Source organism: Coptis chinensis, chromosome 2 (assembly GCF_015680905.1).
Source record: "Coptis chinensis isolate HL-2020 chromosome 2, ASM1568090v1, whole genome shotgun sequence".
Taxonomy (NCBI): domain Eukaryota; kingdom Viridiplantae; phylum Streptophyta; class Magnoliopsida; order Ranunculales; family Ranunculaceae; genus Coptis; species Coptis chinensis.
The window spans coordinates 83,420,558-83,441,964 of record NC_141457.1 but is presented as its reverse complement, the minus strand read 5'-3'; the positions used below and the strand labels follow the sequence as shown (position 1 = coordinate 83,441,964).

Sequence of the window (21,407 nt, the reverse complement as noted above, 5' to 3'; positions counted from 1 at the left end):
TTTCATTGCTTTCTTGCAGTGTGAACTGTGAACTCTGAGGGGGGGTGGTCTTTATTTTTCTTTTTTAGGGGGGAGGGGGAGCCAAAAAGAATAAAACTGAACAACACATCAGTAGATATAAATTCATCTCGCACACCACAACAGCAATATCTATGGTCCTTCAACGGCGAAGTGAAATCACTTCCAATTTTGGCATCAACATCAGACCCAGCATTTTTCAGGTCAAGAACAGCATGCAGAATTTCCTGATTGTTTATTGTTTTTTCTACATTTTCTTTCCATTCACATAAAAAAAAAAGTTACATAAGAAGGAAGAATAAGGCAATTGGGAATAAATAAAAACAATGAAGACTTTAAAAAATAGACTACAAAAATTGCGGAATGAAAGGATTACAAGGAGAAACCAAAAATAGATATAACTTGTACATCATCATCATATCTAAACTAGTGTACACTATATTGCAATTGCTTCTGATCTCCTCTTACGGTTCCTGACAGTTTACACGGCTGTGAAGCTCCAGCATTTCTGGATGGTTTGGGTCAACAGAGAGTGCAGCTCGGCAGTCACGTAAGGCTCCTGAGACATCTCCAATGTGCTCGTGAAACGCAGCTCGTAAATGCAACAGATGAAGGTCAGCTTTAAAGGCAATAGCTCTTGAAAGCTCTGCAATCGCTTCCTTTTCATTGTGGCTATCCATCAACACTGCCCCACAACCAGAGAACAAAAAACCAATTTCATATTAGCAAAGTTGCAAGAGCACACATGTCAGATGCACATTAAGAAGGCTGAATGAAATCATTCTCCAGAATTAATAAGTGCGCATTCTCACTGTCGAAGAGAACATATTGCCAAGAGTATAATTGCAGCGTAGGGTGAACACAATTTAGGATGATTATCTATTAAATTCTGCCCAAGGGAGGACTTTATTGCATTCATGAAATTAAGCATTTTGATGATTTTTACAATAATGTTGCACTTGTCTATTGTTTAAAATGAATTATTTTTTAGGATATTTTGCGTCTTTATTTTAAAAACAACTTGATTCTGCAAACTTCTCCAAGAATTCACTCATATTTTCCAGAATGCACATAAATTCTCAAAGAGCTCCTCACTACACTTTTCATACTATAAACAGATGGATGGTGGTTCACGAGTACTACCTCAAGCACGCACACCATGTATACAGATTTTTTAATCATACTATAAAGGATTTCGAAGGATTAATAGTATACTATGGTTCCCATATCATTACAGAAGTTTATGCATTCACAGATTTCCATGTGAAATGCCCCGTGTGGTCTCATTCAGTGCAAATACCAAAGACAATAGGACAACATGAACTTTATAGAACATGCAACCTTGGGTCAATATTTTCTCATGAAAGGAGACCCACCACACGGGTCTTTCAAATAATTGTGAAAAGATCTAAATATAAAAGAAGGAAAGTGATCTGACCAGCAGCTCGGTATCTGTATGGATAAACTCGAAGAGGATCTAGCTGGGTGACCATTTCCAGATCCGCCTTTGTGAGTTCACGTTCACAGTATTCTGACCTCTTCTCATAGGCCGATGCATTGTTGCAAGCCTTTTCGATTAGCTTTGTCATTTCCTCATACGCAGCATTCCGGTCACCTCGAAGAAAATAGACACGGGCAAGGCCCTGATGAGCTCTGGTATGGCGGATCTTAAGGGCACTGATGTAGCAATCTGCTGCCAACTCAAGCTTTCCAGAGTCAACATACACACTGCCAAGGTTGTTAAGGGCCTGCAAAGCGGAAATTATAATGATAGGATAGCTTAGATTCTTCCTGGAAATTAATTGTTAGATCATTTCTGAGGATACATTCTGGTGACTCACAAAGTTGAAACAATTAGCGAGTTACAACCTTTTTTTTGGGTCAGTAACAAAACCTTGACTTAGATCAGTAACAAAATCAGTGTTACATCTACATCTGGATAGAAGCCAAATACTTTTAAGTGGACAGCCCATAAATAATTTCCTAGTATCACGCTTTTTAATATGGTACAGATTCTCCACAAGACCTATTCCAGTTGAACCCATGATCAGGACTGAGGAAATGGTGGTTTACTAAGGACAGTTATCACATTTAACTGCAAAAATAGAAGTTGTTCCAGTTTTTTTTATTATGGATATGGTTTACCATGCAATTGGTCTGTTACAACTTACAATTCCTTTGAGGGAATTAAAAGGAATTGTGGTGGTAGTGTTGAAACACTGGTTTGCTAAGTGAATCGTCAAAGTAAAAATGCACAAGATTGAGGAAGGAAAATGAGATATGAAGGAAACAAACAAACCTGCCCTTTCCGAAGTCGGTCCGAAGGACACTTCAAAGCATCCTCTAGAAGTGACACCACAGTTGAGGAACATAAAGGATCCAGACTAGAGTCTGCTAAAGCATAAGCTTTGAGGAAGAAAGCCTCGAACGATCTCTTAAGGCTGATTGATTCCTCTGCTTTCCGAAGCCCTTCTTCACAATGACCTGTGTCGTATAAAATCCAACCTTCATAAACTAAACGTTCGTGTTCACTTGCAGCATTGTGGCGCGCCAGCTGTAGACTTCGCATCGCTGCTTCAGGACAGTTCAACCTGATCAGAAGCATGTTATGGTACTTAATAAGCCTCGACATAAAAAAGTTAAATGGACAGAATACACAAATGAGTCCAGAGCTGTTGCTTCTACCTTAGGAGAAGCAAAGACTGCCTAAAGTATAGCACGCCTTTAGCTGCATCAGACTCAAGCATCTGGTATATAACTGATAGGGACCCAATATCATCAACTGAAGACCACCGATCATATAGTTGTAACCAACAATCTGCAGCTGTCCAATTGTCAACATGCTCACGTACAAGTGTACATAGTTGGGTAGCAGCCACCCGTCCTTCAAACATCCTATACTCGGGAGACAATGTAAGAATTGCCTGAACATCGCATAAGGCAGCTCGGTAGTCCTCTAGTGCCAGATAGAAACAAAACCGGAGTTCCAAGCATTCCAATGCAAGCTTGAAACCAAGAACACGGTTTATTTCTGCCAGAGCAGCTTCAACACTTTGCTTCCTCATCAGGCATGCAGCCCGATACATGTACGGGTAGTTAAGTGTTGGATCCAATTCTGTTGCCTTCTCAAGATTATCACACTTCTTCTCGCCTTCACAGTATAGTCCTCTCTCCTGATACATCCATCCAAGAGGGTTAAAGGAGGAAATAACAGAGCTGAGTTTGTCACAAGACCGTTGTTTCCATCCCTTGATGAAATCCAGTCTAGCCAAGCCAGCAACAGAATAAACATGGCCTGCTGACACAGCAGCCTCAAATAATCGTTCAGCTTCGTCATATTCTTTCCTCAGAAGCCGGGTGCATCCTAGCTGATGAAGAGACAACTGCCTCTGCCTGCCACCGACTGAAGATTCAACTAACTGTTCCAAGAAGTAAGCTGTAATATCTGAACAGGGATCTCGGGCCATGGCAACCTCACTTAGCAAACAGTATAGCGAGAATGAAGCAGACCCAACCATGATTGCTCTATGTTGTCTATTAGCGTCTCTGAATATCCTAACTACCCGATCATCACTCAAACAATTGGGAAGATCATGAAGGAACACTTGCAGACATGAAGCAGCAAGGACATTGGAGTTTTCTGCAAGAGCATATTCCATGAGGTCCACTGCTTCTTCTCTTGAAGTAACAAAAGATGAAAGTTTCCTGTCACAGGCATCTTTGAGCCTTTCACAGCAAAATTTATTGGAAAATATCAATAATTCCAACAAAAGATCAGGACAAATTTCATTTAGACTCCCAGTCTCACTAAAATCCTTGATTGCCCTCATACCCGATGGAGAGATGCCATTTTTGGAAAAATCTATGTCTTCTTGAAGTGATTCAGTAAAACCGCCATTAAGCATTGCATTAAATGGAGCTGATAGTGCGGCAATCTTCTGCCGGTCACAGGCTATTCTCTCATCTTCAATTTGAAAGAAGACGATTCTAGACACCCGCTTCTTCTTTATCCCATATATTTCAGGGGAATTAAAATCCAAATCAGTGTGAAGCTGTGAGGCAATGTCTATTGGCCCAAACTCCTGAGCACATTTACCGCAAGAAGCAAGTAACTCGGATATTAGCTCCTCACCTAGCTTCTCGTACTTTAACCACGCCCCAAAAACAATTTTCTCATGAATTGTGCTTGCTTTCTGCCAAGCTAAAAGGAGACTCCTCCGTAACAGTTTGACTTCTTCAAGCCCTCTAAAGACTTGGAACTGTAGCAAGTAAAGGTTCGACCTCTCGTGAGGAGGGCAAGACTCAAGTTCTTCATGAATTTGAGCTAGAACTTCTACATAATCGACAGGCTTATAAAATGGGAGAACAGGCGGTTCGGGGACCTTGATGAGAGATTCTCTAAGAACATAAAAATGAAGTCAATATCATGAAAAGGAAACTAAGCTAAATAATAAAATAAAATAAGTACTTACATTGAAGAAGGGGAAAATGGAGGGGATTTAGTAAGCTTTCCTCTCTCAACTTGAAGCCATGACTGTGGATTGAGTGCATGGAGTTGGGTTTCTTTACAAGCTTCTGGCAGAAAAATATTTCTCATGGGGCATAACAGAAAGAATAAGTCTCTGATCTCCACAACTCCAAAACTCAAAAAACAAACTATATTAAATTATATCCTTCCTTGACTCACATATCACAATCTTCAAATCTTGTAGAAGAACCATCACTGTCAAGACTCAATATCATTCATTGACTCTCAAAATGGGTATTCACTAACAAGCTATAATCTCTAAATGAAACACTAAATGCATTAAGAGCTAGTAATCAATCCATCCTAAAAGTTGTGTTCTTTGCACTCTAATATGAAGAAAAAATCACAAATTAAAAAAAGACAAAAGCTTAAATCAGCTAAAAAGAAAACTAAATGACCCACCAAAGGATTACGCAAGATCTTACTGAAAACACTACCAAATCCACATCAAAGCTAACAGAATCTTAAAACAAAACAAAACAGAAGAAAAGAGTGGCATGGATTATAGACTAAGTACCTAACAAAGCTTATTTGATGGATTCGTTATAACTAAGCAACTCTTTCAAACTATAATACAGTGTGTTGAAATCATGAAACTGATCAAACTGAAAGACTTTCACTTTACTTTTGTTTGGTAAAAGGATTTTTCTTTTCTGTTTTTTGAGGTAATGGAAACTGGAAAGAGAGTCGTTGGAGAGAGTGGGGAAAAAAAGTTTACAGTAACTGTCTGTATTTGGTAACTTTGCATTGACCTCCTTTGTATTTGATAAATTCATTATACAGTACCTAAACAAGTGACTAAGTACGTTGACTGTTGACTCAAAATTATTTAAGCAGTTGTCAAATTGGCATAGAAAATCTTGTTATGCATACAACGGCAGTTCATTAAATTTCCACGGACCACATCTTTATTTAGTCTTTATGCAAAATCTAGATTACGCATGGTATATGTGTACTCTCCCAGATTTTTATATGGGCTTTCCACCGTCAAAAGATGAGGGTGTATTGTAGGACAGGGATCGGATCGGATCGGATATGGTTATATCCGAATCCGAATAGTTTCATAATATCCGAACCCGACCAAATCCGACTAATCCGAACGGATAATACTAAAAATTCTAAAAATATATCGGAATCCGAACCTGAATCCGACCGACTCGACCCTGACCTGAATAAGTAAACAGATATAAAAATCGATCCAAATCCAAACTATTCAAATTCGGGTCTGATCGGGTTGGATTCGGGTCAAACCCAACCCGATTCTCTACCCCTGTATTGTCACATAGAAGTTTTGAATCTAGAGTTCTGATAATTTGAGTATTTGACAACATGACTTTTAAAACCTAATTTTATTTGACAATCTTAAAAGGTCAACAGTCAAGGGGGTGGAGCATAAGTTTTCCACTTTTGCTGTATCAATAATATTTGAGAGATGTGAAAAAGCACATGCTCATTAATTCATTATTTCGGCTTAAAATTCTCGCGTCAAAATTAACCTTTCATTAGGCAAGTTCGGTTAAAAAGAGGCCACCACAATCACGCCAGTAGATATATTGGCCATTTAGCCTGATTATAATTCGGCAGATTATCCCAGTCACTCCTCTTTGCAGATTATATCATGGGCAATTCAAGCCTCTAAGGACAACAAAGTACCAACTTTGCTCGAATATCAAATGAACTATTCCTCACCTATCAAATGAATTAATGCAACAATGATTTCGTCATGATATATGGTGTAAATGGATTGATAAGGTCTGAGGGTAAATTCGAAAGAGATGGCTAGCTAAGAATAGTCTTCTAGTATTGGGAAGGTGAAATGTCGAAACCACAGCAAAGCTGAAAAAGAAAAGAAAATAACTTGAAAGGGGAATGTCTGTTGTCGTTTGTCTAATCAGGACTCAGGACTGCTTTTTTTCAGCTACCGTGATAGTAAGTCGGGTCCCCTTTCTTGTACTGGCCAGGGACCGCGGATCCAAGATTGCTACTGGAGGGGGCTGCTACTACTATCATACACTATAAATATATTTTTTTGGGTAAATTATACATTATTATAACTATTATTTTTATTTTCGACGGAAAAATTGAGAGTTGCAGCCACCCCGCCCCTGTGTACTACATTCGTCGACACGGTGGTAGCGCCTTTCTAGTGTCTAGATTTGTGATATTCGAGGGCAACTACTCTAACGTATTCTGGCTGAATAAACTTTTAAGATGCTAATGAACATGCTTTGTTTATTAAGATCTTATAAATTTTAATATAATTGAGATTATGATGTTTGATATTGGGACAAAATTCATATCATACAACAAGTATTCCATGTATTAATTGAATGTTTGTTTGTCAAATTGATTGATGGTTTATACTTCCCATCGCGAGATCTCATATCAAAGCAATTTTTACAAAAGATGAGAGGTAGATGTAGAGAGGCTAGGAGAGAGAATGAGTGGGATGGAGATGTGGAATGGCATCATTCGAAAATTGTTCTTTCTCTCCCAAAGAGTTGAAAAGTAGGGAAAACTGAACGGATATGACGAACTTTGGTGGATGTATTAGTTTTTTGAAAGCAAAAGAAGGGGGGACGCCAATTATACAGTGACCCTTCAGAATAATTGAGAGATCTTTACCAGAAACAACACTAATAATTCTAATATAGACAACAATACACACAACTGAATATTCATATAAAACAAATTATTATTTTAGATTTGGATAATTCTTATTAAGGTGGTCAGATGACAGCATGTCTAGAATCTGGCTATGCAATAACCGGGTACCGGATCCCAAAACGACCCGATAACAGTGCGAAATCAGATGCCATATGTCCTAACTGCTTAAACAAGTTTTCCTTTCTTTTTTCCATTTTTCAACAATAAAAGATGGTGATTCCATCGGGCACTCATCAAATTGGATTAGGCAACCCCTCAATTTTTTTTTTTTTTTTACAAATTTGCTATATTACAAGTTTGCCATCAAAGCCCAAGTCTAGCAACCAATTCAACCGGTATTGCCAAAACGAACCCTCCGGGTCGTTTTATTCTATTTCAAACGGCGTGGTCACGTAGTTTGAGTGTATACACAAACGACTTGGCCAAGTCGTTTGAGTAGATACACACAAAACGATATGACCCGCCACGTTTGAGTGTAAACTCAAACTACGTGACCACATCGTTTGAGTGTATACTCAAACTACGTGGTCACATCGTTTGAGTGTTAGTTTGAGTTTGAGTTACACTCAAACTACATGGCCAAGTCGTTTGAGTGTATACTCAAACGATATGGACAAGTCGTTTGAGTGTTACTCACACTAACACTCAAACTACGTGACCACATCGTTTGTACATGTCGTTTGAGTGTACACTCAAACTACGTGACCATATCGTTTGAGTGTATACTCAAACTACATGACCAAGTCGTTTGAGTATACACTTAAATGATATGACCACATAGTTTGAGTGTTAGTGTGAGTAACACTCAAACGACTTGTCAATGTAGTTTGAGTATACAATTAAACGACTTGATCATGTAGTTTGAGTGTACACTCAAACGACGTGGTCATGTAGTTTGAGTATACACTCAAACGATATGACCGCGTAGTTTGAGTGTTAGTATGAGTAACACTCAAACGACTTGGACATGTAGTTTGAGTATACACTCAAACGATTTGGTCATGTAGTTTGAGTGTACACTCAAACGACGTGGACATGCACTCAAACGATTCCAAACGCACTCAAACGCATCCAAACGCACTCAAACGATTTCAATTGAATTAGAAAAATTGAAATCCAATTTAAAAAATTGGGTTAGAAACAACAAAATTACATAAATAAAACTACATGCACTCTGCACTCTTTATCTGTTATGACATAGTATCTTTATAACCAAGTTAAAACATGTAATCAAACATGCTACATGTAATCAAACATGCTAAAATCTAAAATAATAATTTGTTTTATATCTAAACTTGTTATTATTATTATTTTTTCAATTGTGAATCAGAAACTAGTTTGGGGTTTGGAGTTCAGGGTTTAGAAATTTCGTACCAACATATTTCACTTAATTATTTGAAATAATAATTTGTTTTATATCTAAACTTGTTATTTTTTATTTTATTTTTAAAATTGTGAATCATAAACTAGGTTGGGGTTTAGGGTTTAGAGTTGTTTACAAATTTCGTACTAACATATTTTACTTAATTATTCAAAATAATAATTTGTTTTATTTATAAACTTATTATTTTTTATTTTCTTTTTCAAATTTTGAATCATAAACTAGTTTGGGGGTTTGGGGTTTGGGTTTAGGGTTTAGGGTTTACAAATTTAAATGCACACATAAAAAAAAAAAATTAATTTCAAACATATTTCACTCAATTATCCAAATCTAAAATAATAATTTGTTTTATATCTAAACTTGTTATTTTCCATTTTTTTTTATTCAATTGTAAATAATAAACTAGTTTGGGGGGTTTAGAGTTTAGGGTTTACAATATATTTCACTCAATTATTTGAAATATATCAAAATTTCAAATATATATAGAATACTCATTCACTCAGTTTAGAGTTTAGGGTTTACATAGAATACTCAAGTTTCTTTACATACTCAAGTTTCTCTACATATTATAATACTTAAGTTTCTCTAAATGGAACATGAAGATGAAGAAGAAGTATTTGAGGTAATGTTTGAGGTACAACAACAAATTAGAGAAGAACAACAAATTAGAGAAGGAGAAAATAGAAGATATGTTGAAAGTGAAGAAGTGGAACAAAATGTTGAAGGTCAAAGTGAAGAATTTGAAGATGCGACAAGTCGAGCAAATGAAATGCCAAGAAATCATCGACGACAAAGTGCAAACCTAAATAATGAGGTAACACTTGATTAAAATGAATACAAAACACTTGATTGATTGAATGAATGAATGAATGGATGCAAAACGAATGAATGCAAAACCGAGAGCCAAACGACATGGTCGGTCGTTTAGGAACACTATAGAACTACATGGCGGTGTAGTTTGAGAACACTATAGAACGACATGGCGGTGTAGTTTGAGAACACTATAGAACGACATGTCCGGGTCGTTTGGTTACACTATAGGACTACATGGCTGGGTTGTTTGGTAAAACTATAGAACGACTTCTCCGGGTCGTTTGGGGACACTATAGAACTACATGGCCGGGTCGTTTGGACCCTCTATGAAACTACATGGCTGGGTCGATTGGACTAAATTTAATTAAAAGTTTTTTTTTTTGTGACTTTGAAACTAAATGCAAATTGTTTGAGACTCTTGTTTTATTCTTCTATATGTAGAATTCTTTGCCGTTATCCGGGAACCGATCCTCTGCAAACTCGAATGATGTGGATTGTCAACCGATTTTAAGTGATACAACAGAAATTTTTACTACGGAAGAGGTATGATTGAGTAGGCATTGATTTCATTTTTTTTTTAAATTTTCTAAATGTAATTTTATTAGTGTATTAATAATAGTTGTTGTTTTTTATGTGTTTAGGTCTTTCATACACGTAGCGAGGCAATCGGTTGGGCAACCGTTAGAGGAAGACAAGTTAATGTTGTTGTGGTCATTGAAAAGTCGGAGTGTGCCAAAGGAAACCGAAAGTAGCAAGATTGAATTTGGCTGCGAGTGCTTTCGGTGTGTATCGGTCACACAAGAAGGAAGGCTAAGAGAGGGCTAATAAGAGAAGGTCGGGAACCAAGAAATCGGGATGTCCATTTAAGTTAAAAGGTGTTTTCCAACGCGGCTCTGTCGATAGTTGGAAAATTGTCGCATTCTTAATGGTGTTCACAACCATCCATTGGCGAAGACCCTTGAAGGACATGCATTTGCTACTCGACTAACCGTTCCAGAGTTCGAGTATTTGTCAGAGATGAGTAAGTGTGGAATAAAACCTAAACAAATATTGGATTCCATCAAGAATAGGTATCATGATAACATCTCTAGTATATCCCAAGTCTACACCGCAAAGGCGCGGCGGTGAGAAAATTGGATATGAATGGTCTCACACAATTGCGAGATCAAGGTGAGTTGTTAGCAAAAGAACATTATTTTGAGGAGTTGAGACATGATGAGAATACCGAGGAGATAACGAGATTGTTATGGGCCCATCCGGAAGGTGTTAAGTTGGCTCGGACTTTTCCAACCGGTTTTCATGTTAGGCCGCTACCTACAAAACTAACGGTATCGGTGGCCTTTTCATTATAGTTTGTTGGGGTGACTTCAACGCGTGAAAATCTTTCACCGTGTGTCGTGTTGCTTCCGATTATGAAACAACGGTCGACTATGAGTGGGCCCAGATCATTTTTAGTGGCTTGCTTGGTGACATAAACCCATCTCGTGATCGTGGTTGCGACGGGGACTTGCCCCGATGAGTGCGGCCGACGAGTTTTCCCCTAACGCACACAAGCATCTATGTAGATGGCATATCGCTACGTCGTCCCTTCAAAATGTTACGATATTTTTCCAACTACGAACTTGTAGAAAGTCCCAGTTCTTCGTGGAACAACAGAGTCAAATCGAAGACGAGGTTATTTTCAAGCGTAGGTGGGATGTTTTGGAAAAATATTACAGGGTTGAGTACTCCAATTTTGTTTGTTATTTGCGAGAGACTTGGTTTCCTCACAGGGATCGATTCGTATGTTGTTGGATTGACCAACACATTCACTTTGGGAGTACAACGACCAATAGAGTTGAAGGGTCTCATGCTTAGGTGAAGCGTGTACTAGGAAATGCAAACTGTTATGATTTTTTGAGTATGTTTAGCTTAATCCACCCGATTCTAGAGATCCAGATATCCGAGATTAGAGCTACCTTCGAGAGAAGTATGATTGTAACTCAGCACCACCACCGGATTCCTTTGTTTCGTGAACTCAGAGGCCTTGTCTCACGCAAGTGTTTGGACTTGTTATTTGAAGAAATAGATACCCGCGTAAAGCGTGTTAAAGATGGAGAGATAAGGTGTTGGTGTTATTTGCGCATGAGCCATGGACTGCCATGTGCTCATGAATTAATTGAGTTTGAAGAGCAAGAGCGGTCCATCCCTTTGACTGCTATCGACCCCTTTTGGAAAACATTGTCTGCTTCTCCCAATGTGTCAGTGGGTGTTGGTCCCGATGTTGCACCTTCGATGGACTTGTTCATGAATATGTTTGCAATGGTTTCTGAAGAAGAGCAGAGGGTTATGATTAGGAAGCTTATGGAGATTGCCTTACCAGAAAGTACATGGCTAGTACCGCCTCGTGAGGAAGCAAAAACCAAAGGTCGGCCGAAAGGTAGCTACAGCAGAAAGCTTCCAACTGTAGATGATAACTCTTCAAAGCGAGATCCATCTTATTTTGAACATTCTCAACGTGACCATGAAGAGTGGGTCTCGTCACAACCAAACACTACGCCCACCCAAAACACCCACACCACACTAAGAAAGAAGTCTTCTCCAAAAATACCAACCCAAAACATCCACACCACACTAACAAATAAGCCTTCTCCAAAAACACCAAAAATAACCACACCAAGAAATAAACCTTCTCCAAAAACACCAAAAACAACCACACCAAGAAATAAGCCTTCTCCAAAAACAGTCACACCACGAAATGTGAGAGATGGCTTAGACTTTGGATATTCCTGAAGAAATGCATAAATACATTGTTAGAGTCCATGACCCTGTTGGCGATGGCAACTGTGGTTATAGAGCTTTCTGCATTGCATTAGGAAGAAGTCAAGAAGAATGGCCACAGATGAGAAGGGAGTTGTACGAAGAGCTTACTGACAACCTCCCCCTTTATTGTACTTTGTACAATCAAAGTGAGGTTTTTTATTCGATGAAGGAAATCCTACATGAAGAAGGTTACACACCCTTAAATAAGTGGATGAGCATGCCCTTTGCTGGATACTTATTTGCTTCAAGATTTAATGTTGTCCTTCTGCATTTAAGAGCTCGTCGGTGCTTCCTTCTCATCATGCCGAGAACCCAAGCAAATCCCCGAGAGAGTGACCTAAGTGTTGGATAAGCATGTGTTGGTGGAAATCATTTTGTCAATGTTGAACTTGTTGAAGATTGTCCGGTTCCTCGATGTCAAATGGCTTAGAGCTCGATATGATATTCTTGAAAGTTGGAATTTGGCATTGACAAAGAAGGCAATTGCAATTTATGGCATTGAACATTCCAAATTTAATATGGGAAAACGAGCTTGTTGAAGACCCAACAGTACATGTTATCGACTAAGTTGTTTGTATGTTGTCGATATGATATTTTGATGTAATTTGTATTTTGATGTAATTTGGAACAAGTGTAATTTGATTTGATTTTTATGTTATCAATGTTAGGGCTTTTATTTGATTTGATTTGAAAATCGAGTAATCGACTAAGTTGATTCGGACGGCAATCGAGTGATTTGGAAATCGAGCGATCGACTAAGTGATATATTGATGTAATTTGATATTTTGATGTAATTTGGAACAAGTGTAATTTGATTTGATTTTTATGTTATTTGAAAATAATGTTAGGGCTTTTATTTGATTTGATTTGGAAATCGAGTGATTGACTAAGTTGATTCGAACGACAATCGAGTGATTTGGAAATCGAGCGATCGACTAAGTTGATTTGGACGGCAATCGAGTGATTTGGAAATCGAATGATCAACTAAGTTGATTCGGATGACAATCGAGTGATCGACTAGTTGATTTGGACTGCAATCGAGTGATTTGAAATAATGTTCGTATGTTGTCAATAATGACCGAAACTACACAGTCAAGTCGTTTGGCTTTAATCCCAAACGACCCAGCCACATCGTTTGGGATTAAAGAAAAACGACATACATAAGTCATTTGTATTTTATACCAAACGATGTGACCATGTCGTTTGGTATAAAAGTCAAACGATCTAGCAAAGTCGTTTGGTATAAAGGCCAAACTACTTGACCATGTCGTTTGACTTTAATCTCAAACGATGTGGATGGGTCGTTTGGGATTAAAAGAGAATGATCTGTCGAAGTCGTTTGGTATAAAGGGAAAACGATCTGATGAGGTCATTTGGCCTTTATGCTAAACGATGCGGCTGGGTCGTTTGGAAAAAAAAAATTCAAAATTCATTTTGTTTTTACAACAATTTCATATTCATCAAATTCCACTTAATTCCATTCAAACATCAAATATCAAACACTCATTCATCAAATTCATCTATTCATATTCATCAAATTCCATTCAAACATTAAACATCATTCATCTATTCAAATATCCAACATTCATTCAAACATCATATCCATCTATTAATTCGAAGTTAACAAAATTACAAACCCTAAACTAAAACAAATTACATCCATCAAACTAAAACTGAAACAAAGTTAACAAAGTTTCAAATAATCCATCCATCAAACAAATTACAAAGTTACAAACCCTAAACTGAAACAAATCATGAACTATAGCGCCCACCAATGTACTTGTACCTAGTCAAGTTGTACGCCTGTTCGAAGGAGGACCTTGCTTCCTCTGGCATATCATTCCCAGCCAATTGTAGACCTTTCTCTAGCAAACGACTGGTTTCATCGATGATGTCGTTCTGTCGAAAAAAGAAAAATCAAGATAAGTTACCAATCGAATGCAAAAAATCACAGTTAGAGAAACTCAATTAAAAATCACAATACTTACAATCGGTGAACAGTTAGGCAGTGTCTCCAGGGAGGGATGAATAGGAAGAAGCTCAGGGTTCACCAAAACTACATGAGAATTCCTCGCATACCAAGTCATGAAGTTTTGATGACACTCCCATGGATAAGACGAAATAGGTCCTCGGCTGCAGGGTTGGATCACGTGATTCTGCCACGACTCTCAGTAAAGTGGCCCAATATTGGTCCAGCTCACCTCATACCCGTGTCCTGCCACAGTTCTTGTTCTCCAATTTGGTATTGGAGGATCTTTAGGTACAAGCTGCACGTGACCCAACTGACACACCACCCTTGCGACAGCGTAAAGCTCGACAATGTTGAAAAAACATAGCAATCCCTCAAAAAATGCAATGTCATCAATCGGGTTTGTATCTCTGATATTTTTGTAGGGATGCCAAACAACCTGAAACAAAATCAAATGTGTCATTAATGTACTCCAATGATCAATTACTAAAAAAAAAAAAATAAACAAACTTAAATACTTACATACATTGAATTTAATACTTACATTGAACTCATTCAAATCATCAATTATCGCTCGATAAAACTGCAATGCATACGTTGTATTGTAATAGTGTGTAGCGACTGGGATGTGTCTATGAGCACGCGGCTGAGACGAGATATAGTTGAAGTTTGGGATTGTCATGAATACCGGAAAATACGCATAAATCCACGCCTAGATATACACAAATAGTTAACATATTGATAGAGTAATAAAATTAACATTAAAAAAAATAAACTCTAAAATACTCAAGTTTTACGTAGAAGAGTCATATAGCTGTAACCCCTTTCACCTTCGCCCATGTGGTGGCGGCCCGAGACCTCTATACAAAAACGCCAAAATTGCCGCTTTCCCCCGCACCCCATGCATACTCTTCTATCTCACTTTGAATTTCAACAACGGCCTCGGATAACATATAGGCACTCCAAATTCCCCCGGACTTGTCGATAAAAAACGGCACATCCAAAGAAAAAAAAGAATAAAAGCTCTAACAGTTCGTTGAACATCCTGGAAACTCGAGGCCTTCTCCACCACCTTCCCAGCAGCGTCACATATAGGGCTATCATGAACCTTGTTTGCAAAATGCTTCCGATGAATTCTAGCCTTACTTTTGAAGTGAACTGTTAGATTTCATCTCCTTCCTAATCAAATCAATAGGGAGCCCCGACATCAAGATGTAGGAGATTTATCGATTGTTGTAAGTTCATTTCATTTGTCCCCTTTGCACTCTTTCCTCTAATCGTGACTCTACAGATTTGGACAACATCGTCCAAAGTCACGATCATCTCCCCTTAACCGGCATATGGAAGGTGTTGGTCTCGGATGCCATCTCTCCACAAACGCAGAGATCAATGGTGGATCCATATGCTCGTAATAACCTTCCACGAGATCAAACAACCCAATTTCTCAATCTTGCCGCGGCAAATCTCGGAGACCTTTCACATTCATTTTTGAAATCCCATTGGGATAACTTCGCTAAGTGTGAAACATACTTCAACGCTCCGCGATCCTCCTGAAACAACCAAGCACGCATTAGATATATATGAACAGAAACAAAAGATTTTGTAAAAGAAAATCAAAGTACACAAGAAAAACAAAATATTACCCTTCTCTCCCAAACATCGCGAGCGACATGCACCGCATAGTCATACAACAACTCTGACTCATACGGGCCTCCCCCATACACACCTCTTTGAAACTCCAAATCATCATTGGATTTTCTTACGAAATCCAATACTGGAGGTGCTTCTTCCACTGGTGGTACGTCTTCTACCACATATTCTTCCACATCATCATCCTGCTCATCCTCCTCCTCATCCCTCTCCTCACCCTCCTCCTCACTCTCCTCTTCTACTATACTCTTCCCTTTGTCCATATTTACATCTAAACCTACATACATTAGTATCAATATCTATACTATCTACACTATCTTCACTAGACGAATCAACCTCAGGAACCTCTTTTTCCAAATGGTCCCCTCTACGCGCTGATGCCGTTAAGCCGTCTGCCCTTTGTCTTTTTCTTTCAACTGCGTCACCACTAGAGGAACCGCCACCAAACAATTTCTTAACACCCTTGAATGTAGTTTTCGCTACATTCTTCACATTCTTTGATCGAGGACCCATCGCTACAAAGAAAAATAAAACAAGTATTAGTAAACCATATTTAAATAAACAATGTACAAAGAAAACCACTAGAAAAAGAGATCATCCCGATCAAAACTAACTAATATACTTATAAGCTTGCTATGATAACTCCAAGTATATATGAAGAAATAGAATGAGGCATTACACCATCCAAATTCTATCGAATTTTGGGCAGAGTTTCCTTTGTTTAGTCAACATTTCGTATACTTAAACCTGTCATAACCTGGAAATCAATAATGACATCCTTCCAACAACCATATGTACATAACACCCTATAAAATATTCAACCCACAATACAATTTCTAGCCACATAATAGGTGGACGCAAGTAGAAGGAAAAGATAGACTTCCAAAAGAAAAGTTTTTGTTCTTTCAAAACGCCATGGTTATATGTCTTGTAACTTGTTAACAATATTAACAGTATTAAGAAAGGACAACCACTACAAGTTACAAGAAACTATTAACAGATGTCAAAGAGTAAATATTAGGAATACATTGATCGAACAACTGATTCTTTATTGACATGTGAGATCGAACAACCATATATACATATAACCTAATTTTACACCGACAAAGTGAAAATGTATATATATACAAGATCAAGTTTTCAGATGAACCGTCATTTATGTACATCAAGTATTACAACAAAATAACTGGACTCTCTTTACAACAAAATGAATTTAACTCTGTCCCTCGTCAAGCATAGGGGAAACCACCCAAAAAAACCACCTTGATTGTACATTCAGTAAGTTTGATAACCAAAGAAAGAGCTTCTCACCTATAATGTTTTACCGCTTCAGTTTTGTTCCCCTGTATCCAGACCTTAAGCAAGTACTCGCAAAAGCTGCATGTAATTAGTCAAGACTCAAGAACATAAGCAGTATGAAATGTGAGTAACAGAATATACAGAAACACTAATCATAAAATGGTAAAAGTATCTTCTCTTATAACGGGGACCTAAAGATGTAAACTATATTTTGTTGGCTCTACATGGCAACAATTGAAGCAGACGACCTACAACCACTTGATCCATGTGTTGAAAAAAATACCCTCAAAATCCAAAGATCAAAAAATTATTTGTACAAAAAAATTAAATAATGGAACCTGTCATTGTTGATTCATTAGTCTAAGAAGGCACAACCTACAAAACTGAAGAGTTTCTTCATCAAATTTGGTGTCACATGGGTTGTTAGCTTGGATTGGCATTGCTGCAACTATTGACACAGGCCTGCTTATCAGTTACTCGATATTCTTACACGATCTGGCATTGTATCTGTGCAACTTTGTTTTTATATGTTATCTTATAAACAAAAGAATTACACCTCTGTTCAAGTTTTTCAGTCTGTTACTGGGGTACGAGGGTTCAAGATGCTCTTTTTATCAGTAAATGATTATCATATTGATATAGCAGAACTACTACATCAACACCAAAAACAAAAGCAAAGCGAATGTTCAAGGACCAGGTCCAAAACCCATGTACACCCCTAAACCACCTAGCTCACAATAGCAAAGTTACAGACATACCAACAACAAAAAAGGATGCCAAAAAACAGAAATAGTCCTAAAACCAAAGTTCCACCACCAAGATGGCACTAAAGGCACTTCAAGGACCAAATACCACCAGCAGGGATCACCTAACTACCTCCCCTTCCCCCTCCATCCATTGGGACTATCCGTTCCTAGTCAATATTCCACTTCCTTTACCCCCTCCAGAATAATTGAAGTCTAGTCTATCGTCTTCTTCGCTCGTTAAACACCAGCACGCGTCTCCCGTGTCTTCTTTGTACTGCTTAACATCACTCAATTCCTCTTCCCTTTAACTCATCCTCATTCCTTGACATTTCATATAATAATTCAAGAATCTTCCCTCTACTGAGGGTGACGTTAGCACCCCACACCTACCGAACTCTACACATTACCGAGGGATCAGGATGCTAGCACTCCTTTTTAGGTGTTTGAGATCCTAAGCCACCAATCCGGAAAATTCTTGGTCGTAGTTCCTTAGCTGCATCAAAATGTAATGCGCAACAGGTTTTGAAGAGCATCATAGGGTATCAATCAAACTCATGGGCCCTATCACCTTTTAAAGTTCAAAGTATGTCGGATTTCTTCCTTAATGAAAATGCTTCAAACTCTCCTACAAGTTATAAAAGTTTGAAACCCCGCAGCAATGCTTCGTTGCATTCATTCCACCAAGTCCCAAGGAGAGACATACTAATTGCATCTTGGAAACACACAAGTGAAAATCGAAAAGGCTTAGGCTTTGGTTTACGATATCAATCTCATCAAGCATAGGACAAACTAATGCATGAAGCATCTCAAATTTGCAGCAAACAAAATGAACATATGAAAAGGAAACAATAAATCTAATATACAATAATATAAGACAAAATGTTATAGCTGCTATCTTTTATGTGTTATTAAAGCCAAAACCATAAGTACCTAATAACAGAACTCTAGGTACTTAGATACACTCTTATCATCGATGCTCTAGACAATCATCTACAGTCTCTAAGTCTAATCAAATTGGAATGGCCTAACATGATAAAGTGGAATACTTGGGATCATGAAATATGTACAAGTGTACAACATCACTTGGAATATGGTTCTTGCAGCAGAATATAGGATTAAGTCATAAAGAAAGAGAGGAAGTAAAAGCTCATGAACTGTAAAGAAACCCAACTACTTCTCCTTAACACAAAGATTCAAACATCAGAATATCATAAACAAACAACAAAACTAGAGAAAACAAAAGTTAAGATTTATGTAATGTACCTGAAAAACGCAACGACCACTGGGTTCACCAGAAATTCTCTTAACACCTCTTTGATAAACTATTCTAGTTGCACGCTCAAAATTCTTCCCAAATAAAAAATGCAAACTGCATAAACAAAAAACAGCCAACACTTTAAAACGTTCTACATATCTTCTTTTTTTCCTTCTAATTGACGTGAAAATTAAGAGAAAATAAATATAACTTGGGGATGTGTAAATTCTTTTTATATAAGCCCCATTTTAGCTCAAGTTTCAAGTAGTTTTCATTGGTAGTTTATAGCATGTACTACATTATTGAATATAACTAGTTTGGGCATTGTAGACTATTGTATAAATCTGCAACATAGAAAGCAATTAAGATTCAAGCATTCAGTAGAAGCATGTTAAAAGACTGCTTGTCAATTTAAGCATTGCCCATTGCAGCCTCGAGATTTTTATTTTTTGCCTCGACAAAAAAAGGTTAAAGTTAACGGCGTGTTGAGAATGCACAATAAGCAAAGTTAAAGCAAGGACTGAAATTAAAGCGGTGGTAAAATGAAATAAAATAGTTGTGACATTGGTGTTTGCATTCATTATCACAGTCGCGAAGATGAAGAACTAAATCAAATTTCGCGAAGAACTAACTTTGTTTCTTTGGGCTGTTGGTTCTTAAGTTCTTCAATCCATCAATTTTCGAGAGATTGTTGTTGTGATAAGAACTAAATCAGTTCAATCGTGAAGAACTAACCTGCTCAAGTTCTTCAATCCATCAAATTTTGAGAGATTGTTGTTGTGAGAAGAACTAAATCAGTTCAAACCAATAAACAATAGATTGTTTATGTTGTGAGGTTGTAATTACTAGTTCAATTTCGCAATTGTTTATGGATTGGATTGCGAAATTGATTTTGGGTTTTTTTTGTTAGGGTTTTGCAATAATTTTGGCAAGGGTCGAAGGGTTTTGCGCGAGAGAGATGACCGAACGAATAGGTTTTCCTGGTTTGCGATTTGGGGGTGTACTTGGGCTTTGTTATTTGGGCTTGGGCTGGAGGCTGCCCAATCTAATTTTAGTGGCGCCCAATACAACATTCTAAAGATTAAAAAAAAAAACCCAATTAATAAACCGCCTCCCTCCCCCCACTTCGTCTGCCCTCCTCCAAAATCTCACATCTTGTCTCTAGAAATAGAAAAATAATAATAATAATATATATAGCCGATTTCACATTATATATATATATATATATATATATATATATATATATATATATATATATATATATATATATATATATATTAGAGGTTTCTAATGAATTCAAAACAATTTTTTTGTGGATATGATATATTTATCATAAAGAACATCTCCACAAAATTTTAGCTCATTTGGAAACCTCTAATCTAGATAAAATATGATTGCAAAACTTCGATATTTCTAAACCGTTAGATTTCTTCTTAAAGATGACATCAATTTTTACCTAGGTTAGAAGTTTCCAAATGAACTGAAATTTTGTGGAGATGATCTTTATGGTGAATATATCATATCCACAAAATATTACGTTTGAATTCATTGTATAAGTGAAGTTTTATTTACGTACTTATTTTAACTTAAAATAAGTATGTACTTCTAAGATCGACTATATATATATATATTGAACAGGTTCCGTTTACCATACTTTTTATACCATAGTTTATACCATGCCCCATAATTTTATCTATAATATGAATTGTAACCTAGTTTTTTGTGGATGTGTTCAACTAACCATGAAGATCACATCTATAAAATTTTAACTCATTTGATAAGGTTTAACTGTATCAAAAGATGATTGCAAAATCGAAAAATCTGAGCCATTAAAAAAAATTCAAAGTTGACAACGATTTTTAACTAGGTTAGAGATTTTCAAATGAGATGATTTTTTGTAGAGATGTTATCTATGGTTAGTAGATCATATCTACAAACTATTAACACTTAACTCATCTTGTAAAGTGTGTAGTATAAATTATGGTATAAAAAGTATGGTAAACGGAACCTGCTCGTATATAGCCCGACTCCTAAAAGGGGCTTAAATAAGGATTAAATCTAAAACAACTACAATTTCACCTATAAAATGATTTAAAACCTAATCTTTTATGCATATGATCTATTAACCGTAAAGAACATCTTTACAAAAATTCAACTCAGCTCGTTTGATATCCTCTAACTTAGATAAAAATTGTTGTTCATTTTTTAAAAATATACAACGGTTCAGAAATGTCTAGTTTTTGCAATCATCTTTTGCCAATATTAAAAATTGTCAAACG

The 21,407-nt window shown here is 37.2% G+C and overlaps 2 protein-coding genes and 1 long non-coding RNA gene across 3 annotated transcripts; all 3 read right to left on the bottom strand.

Annotated features, from left to right (window-relative positions):
- Positions 1 to 213: 213 nt before the first annotated feature.
- EOL1 (ETO1-like 1) lies at positions 214 to 5,277 on the bottom strand. The gene is made up of 5 exons (XM_086590211.1): positions 4,491 to 5,277; positions 2,704 to 4,416; positions 2,318 to 2,609; positions 1,457 to 1,766; positions 214 to 703 (listed from the first exon to the last, which is right to left on the bottom strand). Exons 1-5 carry the CDS (start codon positions 4,613 to 4,615, stop codon positions 483 to 485), a joined length of 2,661 nt encoding a protein of 886 aa, XP_086446337.1. The 5' UTR covers positions 4,616 to 5,277; the 3' UTR covers positions 214 to 482.
- An 8,550-nt stretch (positions 5,278 to 13,827) lies between these two features.
- LOC147518359 (uncharacterized) lies at positions 13,828 to 14,863 on the bottom strand. Its single transcript, XR_015214049.1, has 3 exons — positions 14,723 to 14,863; positions 14,198 to 14,617; positions 13,828 to 14,108 (listed from the first exon to the last, which is right to left on the bottom strand). It is a non-coding gene; the product is annotated as an uncharacterized LOC147518359 (long non-coding RNA).
- A 742-nt stretch (positions 14,864 to 15,605) lies between these two features.
- LOC147518358 (uncharacterized) lies at positions 15,606 to 19,312 on the bottom strand. The gene is made up of 4 exons (XM_086593896.1): positions 19,137 to 19,312; positions 17,140 to 17,205; positions 15,822 to 16,343; positions 15,606 to 15,728 (listed from the first exon to the last, which is right to left on the bottom strand). Exons 3-4 carry the CDS (start codon positions 16,113 to 16,115, stop codon positions 15,606 to 15,608), a joined length of 417 nt encoding a protein of 138 aa, XP_086450022.1. The 5' UTR covers positions 16,116 to 16,343; positions 17,140 to 17,205; positions 19,137 to 19,312.
- Positions 19,313 to 21,407: the final 2,095 nt, after the last annotated feature.

Coding starts and splice junctions, on each gene's coding strand:
- LOC147518358 (XM_086593896.1), bottom strand. CDS start 16,115: ATGTATGTAGGTTTAGATGTAAATATGGACAAAGGGAAGAGTATAGTA. Junction 15,729..15,821: donor GCGATGTTTGGGAGAGAAGG/GTAATATTTTGT, acceptor TGGTTGTTTCAG/GAGGATCGCGGAGCGTTGAA.
- EOL1 (XM_086590211.1), bottom strand. CDS start 4,615: ATGAGAAATATTTTTCTGCCAGAAGCTTGTAAAGAAACCCAACTCCAT. Junction 4,417..4,490: donor CCATTTTCCCCTTCTTCAAT/GTAAGTACTTAT, acceptor TTATGTTCTTAG/AGAATCTCTCATCAAGGTCC. Junction 704..1,456: donor ATACAGATACCGAGCTGCTG/GTCAGATCACTT, acceptor GTTGTGGGGCAG/TGTTGATGGATAGCCACAAT.